General features: G+C 54.1%; 1 protein-coding gene across 1 annotated transcript; it reads right to left on the bottom strand.

Moving 5' to 3' along the window:
- Positions 1 to 3,653: 3,653 nt before the first annotated feature.
- On the bottom strand, positions 3,654 to 7,549 carry PROX2 (prospero homeobox 2). The gene is made up of 4 exons (XM_088529378.1): positions 5,987 to 7,549; positions 5,184 to 5,324; positions 4,725 to 4,919; positions 3,654 to 3,839 (listed from the first exon to the last, which is right to left on the bottom strand). Exons 1-4 carry the CDS (start codon positions 7,547 to 7,549, stop codon positions 3,654 to 3,656), a joined length of 2,085 nt encoding a protein of 694 aa, XP_088385504.1.
- Between the last annotated feature and the right edge of the window lie 3,584 nt (positions 7,550 to 11,133).

Raw genomic sequence — 11,133 nt, forward strand, 5'->3', positions numbered from 1 at the left:
AGAAGGACCTTTCTTAAGCTCTAATTAGCTGTACTCTTAATGGCTCTGGGGACCCACCAGCTTAGTGAATGTGGTTACATCTCCCTCTTTTGGCTACCACAGGACAGTGACAGCCTGGAGTCAGGAAAACTGTGGGGGGTTTTTTGGTTTTGTTTGTTTGTTTGTTTGCTTAGCAATCTATATTTGCTGTTATTTAGCTATGGGGACTGTTATGTTGCTGCGATAGAGTATAACTCTAATTGGATATATAGAAGGTTAGCTCTAAAGACTTGTTCCTAGAGGAGATGGTTAGTGATGTCTGTGAGGTTTTTTCTGCATACTACAGACATTAGGACAGCGGCAAAGAAGGGATTTTTAAGGCAGATGAATTAGCAGTACGTGAGCACAATACTCCCGTTCCTTCCTAGGGCAACTACTGGAAAACAGTGAAGCAACCTAAGTGATGCATGAGGTGGCTCATGGTTGCTATGTGGTAGCACCTCTTCCTTTTCCCTCAGCCCTTCAAGTGTACACACTTTGTCACTAGAAATATGCCTGGGATTGGCAGCTATTGTTTGAACAATCTGCTGTATTTTGGGCACTGCTGGAATATAGGCCATAGCCTGAACAGCACAACCAGTGAAACTTCAATTTCTTATGAATTCATACCCTGTTTCTCTTGGGCATTGGACTCCATCATCCCTAGAGCAACCCCAGGAGTGCCCAAGACCCACTGGGACCCATTGGATGTGCTGCTTTCTCCTAATTCCCCCTGCCGCTGCCAATGCCCCCACCTGCCTGGGTGGGGGGAAGCCAGCGTCTCCTTCTCCCTCTCCTCCTGCCAGCTGCTTCTCTGCAAGGCGCTCACAGGAGCACGGGAGTCCCTGGGGCCACTCCAGTGCTGCCTACCCATGCTGTGCAAGCCTGTCACTGCATGCCCTTGCCCTGGCTCTGGCAGGTGAGCCCCTCGAGAAGGGGGGAGCTGTGCACGGGCTGCTCTCTGTGCTGAGCATGCTGCTCCACATCTCTTAAGAGGCGGTGTGAAGCACAGCTCTGTAATTCCTATTTCCTTGCAGCCATATGGCAAATACAGTAGCAGAGACTTGCAGCATTGCCTTGCCCTCAGCCCCCCACCCTGCAGTTTTATTGGCACCGGGAACCTATATGTTAGCAGAAGAAGAAAGCGAATTGGCTGGACAAGAAGCTGCTCCCTTACGGACTGTGCAGGCAAAGGTCTTGTTTTGCAGGCCCTGTTCAGTAAAGTATTGCTCCAATAGGATGTGGTCCATGTCTTCCATGCCCTAGCTGTGTAGCTGCAACCAAAAGCCTTTAATGTAATGCATGCCTTGAGCCAGGCTACCACCTCTTTTTCCAGTGATGTTAGTTTTGTTTTCTCTCAGGGAACCTGCTGCATTACTTGGGCTCTGAGATGGTTATTGCGTGCAGGAAAATAGACATTTCCTTACAGGAGCCCTAGGCAGCCCTTTCCTAGATGACATGCATGTGAATCTGGGGTCCACAACCTTCAGGATGTGCTTCCCTCTGCCCCTGAGCCCTCTTTCTGATCCTCCTCATGGCCATCATGTAGTGGGTGCCCAGAATGGCTTTGCATGCCTCTTCCTGACGGCCTGTCACGAATCCAGCAGGAATGGGAATAGCAGGAACAAGGATATGGGAAGGCTTGGGGATGCGGTGGGTTTAGATGAGTGCATTGTTAGTAGGATTGCTCAGCTCTGCAAGAGCATCAGCAGGAGGGATAAGCCCCTGGCTACACGGCAAATCCTTTCCCAAAATAATGAAATTCCCAGACCAAATCTTTAGAGAGGAAGTTACCCAGTAGGTCTCTAGGGAGGTGAAGTGCTAATTTAAACTGTGCATTTATTTTTGAAAGGATTGAGTAATTTTAAAGCTAGGGTTATAAGATATACAAACTTCAAGAAATTAACTTAAGGACACAAACAGGAAATCTGGTTCACCACTCTCACAACAGCAAGGATCACGGTAAACCTGCCCATACTTAGTAGACACCATCCCATCCTAATATTTAGTTATCTCACATTCCCTTAAAACTGAAAACCTGCTGCCTGTGTGCGCTGCGTCCCCTGTGCTTGTCAGATGCTGGAGCCTGGAGTTCCCCACCCCGTGGAGCTAACTGTGCTCAAGTGTCTGGCTATCGCACGCCTTGAGTCCGTGAGAAAATTCCCAAGCTCCTCTCCATCCTCCCCTCTGCATCGAGGTGTAGTTGTTCGTATTGGGTTATGTGGCACCTGCCCTTGCGTTGCCTTCCTCACGCAGCTTTCTCAGGAACTTGCCCCTCTCCATGCAGCACGTTTCCTCCCTGCATCGCTTCCTGCTAGGACTGCAGCGCCTGTCATGCAAACCACGCCACCACGGATCACCTGGTGTACTAGTGGCCACTTGGTTCTGGTCATGCATAAGACAAATGTCTTTGTTTTTTCACGTCTATAGAAACAAAGTCGGTAGGCAAAGTTCGGAGGCAGAAAAGGGAGCTATCCCCTGCCCGTGTCCATGCAACCCCAGGAGCCGGTCAGAGGCATGTCTTGAGCAGCAACAGGTCTCTGCAGCCCAGCACTCACCTGGAGGATCCATGGCTGCGCATGGAGCAAGATCCAAATGGGAAATGGTGCTGCGATGAGTGCGCAGACTCGTGTCACCGGCCGTGTTCGCAACAGGAGGCCGCTCAGGCTCTGCGCGCCCCTCAGGTCGGGGCTGCCCGGGTCCAGGGCTGTGCTGCAGCGGTGCCGCTGAGGGGCTGCAGCGGGGGCAGAGCCTCTGCCTGGGTCTGGTCTGCTGGCCATGTCCATCCTGCTCCACAGCCAGTGCCTCTCCCTGCTCCTGAGCTAGCGGCACCATCGCTCGTGCTTGCATTGAGAAACCACCATGCTGATTCCTACAGGGATACCTGTGGTCCAGCTCATCAGCAGCAGGGATAGTCTGATATTAAAAAAGGCACAGGGGTATGGGGCTGGGAGATCCCACATGATGTGTGGCCCCCATGCAGCACGATGCGGGTGCCACTGCAGGCCCAGGGGAGGGGGCCATCAATGACAAACACTTTTATATCTCCAAGACAGGGTTAACCATCCTCACAGGGCGCTTGTAATGCTGGAATTCACCAAATGTTTTCTTTGGACATAGTCATATTATATGTGGACAGAAACCCAGGAATGCAACAGAACCGAGCACAGGACGTGGGGCTGCTGTGCCAAGAAAACTGCCCACTGCTAGGCCTGCTGCCTGCTTTACAAGCAGAAAGGCTGTTTGTGCTGGCTTGCAGCCCTCCAGACAAGGAGCAGGAAGGTCCCTTGCCCAGGGTCATGGAGAAAGCGAGGACAAGGCCAGAAGGAGATGTGATCTCTCAGGCTCCAGCCTGGAGACTTAATTCCCATCTGTCCCCTCCATGGCATGAGACCTTGCTGGTTTTGAGCAGCGGAGCAAAACATACAGCCTGAAAATCCTGGCACCTGGAGGCACCTAATGGACCTCACCCAAGGAGACCATGCTATAAGCCAGACTCAAAATAGTCTTAACATTGGGTGCTATACACAGTGCTCAAGCGGCACCCCAGCAGTATTCAGCACAGCCAGCCTCTCCCCTGCCCCTTGGCCCTGTTGTACAGTATTCCAAAAGCCTCAGGCCACCTCCATAGAGATTCAGCTCCTGAGCACTTCCTGGGAGCCGCCAGAAGATTTAAACGTTTCTGGAATGTCACTATCCAGTTTCGAAATGATCTTGTAAATGGGCTTCTTCCAGGAGGGGTCGGAGTCCTTGCCCGCCCTGACGGCGCTGAAGAACTCCTGCAGGGTCAGGCTGGCCACCTCCAGGAAGCGCGTGGGGACCTGCAAAGACACAGCGGGCACCGGAGGCTGTGGAGACCGTGGGCAGGCAGACCGCAGGAAATGGCCAGTCCCAGCCACCACACACCTCAGTCCTGCCAGCTCCCTCTTGAGGAACAGCTCAGGTTCTCCTGCACAGGGCCCGGCTCTTCGGTCCTTCAAGCTCCTATCCCTGAGCATGTTTCTCCATAGGAATATGAGGTGCCATCTCAATTACCCGCTCCAGTTTCAGAGGACCAGAAGATCCTAAGTTGTCCTGGAGTGCCTCTGATTTTCCTCTAAGTGCCACTGGGCACTTGCCAAATCTCTGCCCTCAGAGAGTGCCTTCAGGAGTATTGCAGGCTTTGCAGAGGGATTTGGCCCACTAGAATGATCAGTCACCCCTGAGATGTGGTCACTGCAGAGGGAAAATCTCCCTCCAAAGTAGGAAAATCAGAGAGGCTCATCAGCAGAGGACACTAGGAAATCCTTATATTGTTTTGGGTACACATCCCACCCCCTCGTCCCTTTGGCATAGCACAGGAAGGTGCAGAAGGCCTGACCCTTCCTGAAGTGCATGGCTTGCCTTTCAGGTGCCATACAGTCGGTTCAGACAGTCCCTTTGCCTTCCTGGCTACTGTGAGGAACAAGCCAGAGTTATCAGAGATCATGCTCTTCTTGTGCCCTAAAATCATTAAAAGCAGCTCTGAAAGAGAAGGGAAGTAGTTACAGCCACCACAGGGCTGACACGAGTGGGACCGCCTTCCTCTTCCCACCTCTGTGGTTTTGGTCAGCAGTATCCCTGAGGCTGGAGCTGCTCCTTCCCCAGATAAGAGTGCTAAAGGGTGCCCCATTCCCCACAACTGGGCTGGTTCGCCTGGCCTCTACCCTACAGCTGCCCCTTCTCACCTCAAAGTCATTCCCCTTGTTATAGTGCGTGTTGAGTGCATGGAAGAGCTCTGAGTCCCGCGAGACCCTCAGCACCTTGGCATCCACAACGCCCTCCAGCAGGGCCTGCCGGGCAAACTTCTCCACCTGGATGTAGTAGAATTCGCGGAAGTTGCTGAACCACTTGATGAGCTGGGAGGTGATGCAGCGGCTGAACTGCGAGCAGGTGGGACCAGGAGAGCAAGCGTTACGCAAGGCCCTTTCCTGCTGGCCCAGGTGAATAAAACACATGCACACACACACACACACAAAAAAAAAGAAAAATCTTTCCAAAGAAAATAAATGTGGAAATCCCCCCCACCCAAGGTGAGTTATGGGGGGTGCAGGTGGGAGAGCCCTCCAGCCCCATGCGCCTGAGCTGCACAGCATGGTACAGCACCAGCTCCTGCTCAGGAGCAGCCCCGTGCGACGCAGTTTTACCTGCACATCAAGGAAGTAGGTTTTCAGCAGAGTGGAACTGGGGTAGCGGGTGAAGAAAAACATCAGTTTGGCCTTCTTCAGGTGGCCGGGGGTCAGCGCCTCCTGGATGTACCTCAGAGTCAAGGAAAGTCTCCTCACAGCCTGTTAGGCTGGCAGAGGGCACCTGCCCTGGACTTCTACTTGTGGCAATGGCTCTCCATTGCCTGGCAATGGAGACAGAGTGGTGGTGAGGAATACTGCTCCCTTTGGCATCCCAGGGAAACCAGGGTCGAATGCTATGCCTTCTGGCATGGGAACAGGGATTTCTGAAAGACATTGACTCCCAGGGTAGGATCATGGGTCCACCATCATGACCCCAGAATAGGCCTGGGAGCTCCTAACTTCTATTCTGTGCTATTTTATAGCATCTAATTAGTTTGAAGAGCATCATTGCCCTTCCACAGTTTGCAGTCAACCATGTGGGAAGGAGAGGCAGGACTGGGGGAGCAGTGCTGGACAGGCATCCTGTGGCTGCCAGAAACATCAGGGGATTTGTTGTGTGAGGCAAGAGAGTTCTCTGGCAAAGCCATGTCCCAGTAAGCCTGCAGGAGGAACTGGACACAGAACCAAGCTGGAAGACCCTCACACCCTGACCCTTGAGAAGGACTCAGGTCAGGACATGGATGCTGTCAGCTAAGTTGCTTCTTGACCCTGCATGAAAGGCTCCTGCAGGGAACCCCCCCAGTTATGCAGGTATCCCGCACTACCCCTCACTCCAGAGTGTGTGCGAGGGGCCAGCAGTGTAGCAGAGGCAATCCTGGCACCTCCAGCTGCCAGCATCTCTCAGCCCCAAAGGATATATGGATGGAGGCGAAGGGCGCCCCATCCATCGCGGGCTGCAGCTCCCTGCAGCCTGCCCTGGCAGCTGGCAGCAGCGCCAGGCTGTCCACCTTGGCAGGGCTCAGCGTCAGGGGGTGCTGCTGCTGCCTCACGACCGATGACCTGAGTTTGATGGTTCCCCAGTGCAAGTCGAGGGACTCCGGAGGGCCCCCCTCTGCAGCAGAAGGGCTCCCACGAGAGCTGCTGCCCCAGGGGTTGTGCTGGCCATAGCCCAGCAGCTGGCTAAGGAGCTGATTGTCCTGAACAGGGCCTGTCATGCCCAGTGGATAAGCAGTACTAGCAAGCTGGCAGGGTTTTCTCACCCCTCTTGAATTGACGGGGCCAGGGTGAGAGTCTGGGCTCTTGTCTGAATCTCCTGACAGAGTCTTAGCCTGGGCTCCCCCAAGGGAATTCAGCATATCCTTGGGGGGAGGCTTAGGGAGAAGTTTTCTGCATTTCCCAGAAGCAAAATGCTCTCTCCTGTCTCCTTCCGTGGGCACTGGGAGACTGCAGTGCCACTGCAGGAGGTGGCCGGCCACCTTTGGCCACACAGTCTTCAGAACAGAGTCCACCGCCCGAGACGTGGCCCCAGCCAGCTCGTGCTTCAGCATCTCTGAGAGCACCGTGGCCTCTGAGGGCAGCCCACCTGTATTGCCTGCATCTTCCTCCTCCTCTGTCACCTCGGGGACATGCCTCCAGTAATGCATTTGGAGTGGGTCACTGGCCTCAGCGTCACTGTCCTTGTCCAGTCTGCCTCCAGATTCTCCATGTGGTAAATGTGCTTTCTCTGTCCCTTCCTGGATGTGAGCAACATCTCCAGGGTCACAGAACTGGAAGAACTTCTCCTGGAGCTGCCTCAGCTGCTGCTCTAAGACAAGGAGTTGCTCCTTCAGCTGCCGGCAGCCCTCCGCCTGGGAGCTACAGGCGCCAGCGATGGTCTGTCGGGCCCCCGCATCGCCCTGCTGCTGCTGCTGGGGCACCCTCGGCTTCCTCTTGTTCTCCCGTGGCGTCTCCATGTGGTGTCCACCACCTCTCTCCCTGCTGCTGTCCCATGTCAGGGGATTCGGTGGGAGGTTCATGCCTTGGATGATGCTCTCCACCCTGGCCCGCTTGGCTCGTAGGTGCTCGTTGGAGAGCCGGTCTCTGTCACTGGCACAAGGCAGGGGATGCAGGGCACAGTGCCCAGGGAGAGTCAGGGCTGGCTCTCCTTGCCCAGGAGACACACCATCCCCAAAGCCTTGAGGCAGGCCAACCACTTGGGAGGAAGGTAAAAGGATGTGAGGATCCAGGCCCCTGTTAACCACTGTGTGGCTGAGGAGGTGGGATATCAGGGACGCACTGGGGGAAGGCAACAAAGAGTCTTTTTGTAAACAGGGCTCCTTTTTCAATCCCTGGCCATGCCCTGACATGGCATGGTTTCCACCCTGTTCAGAGGCAGTCCTGTCATCCATTGCGTCCTCTTTCTCTCTGGAAACTGGATTGCTGACCTGCAGCAGGGTTGGGATCATTTCTGGTGGTGGCCTGATGGACTGGCAGGCTTCCTGGACATTTGATATTTCTGCTGGCTAGAGATGTGGAGCTGAAGAAAAAACAAGAAATGACACCAAGCAGAGCTAGGACAGCAGCTCTTCCCACACATAGATTTTTCTCCCAGAGTCCTAGGGCATCTCTGCTCACCTGCAAAATCTATTTCAGGGAACGACACATGCAGAAAGCTCCAGCCACTGCAAAATATGTGAGCAGATTGTCAGATGGTGCCTGGAGTTCGTATCAAATAGTCTGAGCTCTGGATGAGCTGCTTCCTACGTAGCCAGCGGTACCCAGGACAGTGGCACTGCTCAGAGCACTCTCAGCCCTCGAGATCACCCCTCCGGAGGGCTTAGAGCTCCATCTTGCTGCACCTCAGCCAGACCTTCTCCAGAAACACCACATTAGTATTAAAACACAAATATTAAAATACATGTATCAGGAAACAGGATCCTAGGAGTGCATGCAAGCCAAGGAAGTGCTCAGAGATGAGTAGAAATGGAGATCACCTTTGGCTAGGCTTCCCTGTAGGCTTGTGGACTCCAGTACAGGGGTGGTGAGCAGAGCCTGCTTCCTCACACACTTGGGCACAGGGGTTTTTAGGTGCTCCTGGGGGCTGGCAGGGTGCCCAGCTGCCGTGCACAGAGCACCCCTATCCTCAGAGGGCAGCGCTCCCTGTCTGAGAGCTGAAGGGGGAGAAAGGAGTCCCGGACTCTCTGCCTCCCGGGCATCCCCCAGCCCCTGCACAGCAGCAAAGGGACCTCATGTCTGTGAGCGGGAGCTCCCCTCTCCTGGGGCACAGCTGTGCAGACGCTGCCGCACGGGGCACTGCCCCATGGCACAGCTGCATCCCTGCTGCCACGGGTGCTGGGGGAGAAGCGGGCGCCTTTCCTTGAAGGGCAGAATTTGCAGATCCCACTTGCAGATGTGCCTGAGCAGCTACGTCATCGGTGAGGGCATTCACGGCACGTAGCAGCCAGGGCCTCGGCATGGCTCTGCCTGCTTCTGCCAACCCCAGCCCTGGCCACCAGAGCCCCAGGGACGCTGTGAGGGGCAGCAGTACTTGCTGGCCCAACATAGCCCCTCCTCAGGGCTAGCCAGAACACGCTGGTGGGAAGGGGCACGGCATGGCCAAAAGCTTTCAGGGATTCGGGAGCAGGGCAGGTGCGATGTGACCTGTTACCGGCAGGACATAAGGGATGCTCACGTTAACACAGCATGGCACTCCTCAGTGGTTATTAGAACACAAAATAACAGGCACAGGGCTGGGGGATTACCAGAGAAGAAGATAAACCATGGAGCCAGCAGCCGGCGGCTTGGGAATTGTCAGTCTGACTCCTGGCAGTGATGCACCCGCTCTACTCCCTCGTTCCCGCGGCTTCGCTGAAGAAGGAACAAAAAACTCATAAACTGTGTGATTATGGAATAATTATTCCCATGGGATGTTCCTTCCTCAACCACATTAATTAGTGGTGGATTTGCATCCTAGAAGAGGGTGTTATATTTCATTTCCAGACATCTTTAGTCCATCTTAAATATCTGAGACTTTTTTTTCTATACTCAGAAATATCTGACACTTTTCAACACTATTAATCTCCTATCCTCATGATCATCTCCTTCACAGTGAATCCAGAGGATAATGACACGCAAAAAATGTGTTTCCATTCACTGATTTTCATCATTTTTTTCTCTCTTTTTTTTTTTCTTTTGGAATAGCCCTCTATTCCAGGCAGTCTGCAAGTGTTATGCTACCTTTTCTAAACTGTGTATAGTTCTTTATCACTGCAATGTAGATCTAAGATTTATATCTGCCCTAAGTTACACAGCCCTATCATTTCAATGTCATTGAGTTCTCTTTCCCCCTTCTCCGTGATGCCTCCCTGAATCTTCTCTGCTTTTGCTCCAACCTTCACACAGAGAGTGCAGAAAACTGTCCTACACCCTGATGAGAGGACACTGTTGATTTAAATCTCTCTTTTTTATTTTATTTTTTTTTTTAAAAAACACAATCTCACACATTATATATCCCTCTTAACCCACTTCATTATGATCACCGGTTTTACTGAGCCGACTACTGACTATCCACCAGGAAAACTTGGATGCGCTGGGCTGCTTCCTGCAAGCTGTGCAGCAGCAAGGGCGGCCTTCCCCCAGCTGGCAAGGCCTAGCGCCAAGAGGATCGGTTGACCCTGACCCAGTCTCTTGCAAGAGACTTTTTGCGAGGCTAGTCAAAGTGTATCAGCTATTTTGCTGACCCTTGGGCAGTGTAAAGACTGAGCAAAAAACCCACCAGGCTTCCCATCCTACTCTGGTCAGCCAGTGCTTCCCTGCTGTGTCCATGCTGCCAAATGTACCTGAGAGCAGAGCGCAGCTGGGATGGCTGCAGGTCTTGGGGTCGCCCCCTCGATCCTGGACCGCTTCTCCAGGCCTTCATCTGCTTTTAGCAAAGCCATGTAGCAAAAGCAAGGTATTTCTATACATCATCCACTCTTAAGGCTTCCCACACAGCCAATCCCACTGTCACTTTCTGACATAGCACTTTGCTAGTGACAAACACCTTTGCTGGCACTTTGCTCTTTCGCAGTTCCTCATCTCACGCATGCTCAAAAGCGAGGACAGGGAGCTCACCAGCTCTTTACCCTGAAGCTCTCTAGCCCCAGAAACAAAGGCAATAGACTCTGCATAAACACAGGAGATTGCAATAAGCCTGCCCAAAAGTGCCACACCGGGATGTCCTGCCCCAGGCAAGTTGCTCCTGGGGACAGAGCCTTTTCCCTGCTGAACCTGCAGTCGTGTGCTCTGCTCCAGGCTCGTGCTGCCCACCTTCACCAGGACTATCTTCCAAAACACTAAAAAGACATCTAGGCTCCTCTTAACTGCAGGAAGAGACCAAGCAACAAAATGAAGCTACTCAGACAAGAAGTCGAGCATGCCCTCTCCGAAGGGCCATCACCCCAGGTGCTCCTCAGCAGGAGTCATGCACCGGGCAGTCTGCCACCTGCACGCACTGCAACCCCCCAAGCACTCCGAGCTCCTGGACCCCTCCGCTTGTAGCGAGGGCTGCCAGGACCCGAGCTGCCTCACGTCCCTGCCCCAGCAGGATGCGACACTCACCTGGGCTTGCCCGGGAGCGGAGGATGCGGTGCCCGGCAGGCACCACATCCCGGGCTGAGCGATCTGGGATGCCCCAGCGCCAGCCCAGCGTCACCTCCCTCTGTGCTCAGGCCCCTTAAAGAGGGAGTGGGGAGGCCGGAGGCAGCCAACCAGCAGGAAACAACTGCTGAATATGCAGATGGTGGCCCGGGAGGTCAGACACCTTCCTCACTGCTCTTGCGCCCACTCTGCTGCCTCCCAGCTTTGTAGGCACCAGGGCGGCTCCTTGCACCAGGCACATGAGCCCTGGTGTCGGAGCCGCCAGCAGAGGCGGACAGGCAAGGCTGCTGGGTGCTGTCCCACAAAGCTGGGCGCAGCAGGAGGCCGTTGCCGTGGGCCTGCAGAGCCGCGTGGCGTCGTGGACACGTCTCTTTGCAAGCAGGCTTGCCCAGCCCCTCTGTTCCTCACAGCT

This window comes from Tinamus guttatus, unplaced genomic scaffold (assembly GCF_059628265.1).
Source record: "Tinamus guttatus ecotype Peru unplaced genomic scaffold, ASM5962826v1 Tinamus_guttatus_pri_ptg000327l, whole genome shotgun sequence".
NCBI lineage: Eukaryota > Metazoa > Chordata > Aves > Tinamiformes > Tinamidae > Tinamus > Tinamus guttatus.

What these genes read in the sequence shown, in the direction of transcription:
- PROX2 (XM_088529378.1), bottom strand. Translation starts at nt 7,549, where the DNA reads ATGATCCCAACCCTGCTGCAGGTCAGCAATCCAGTTTCCAGAGAGAAA. An exon ending in AGAGATGCTGGCAGCTGGAG is followed by an intron (nt 5,325 to 5,986) that starts GTGCCAGGATTG and finishes CCAGCCTAACAG; the next exon opens with GCTGTGAGGAGACTTTCCTT. An exon ending in CCTACTTCCTTGATGTGCAG is followed by an intron (nt 4,920 to 5,183) that starts GTAAAACTGCGT and finishes ACCTGCTCGCAG; the next exon opens with TTCAGCCGCTGCATCACCTC.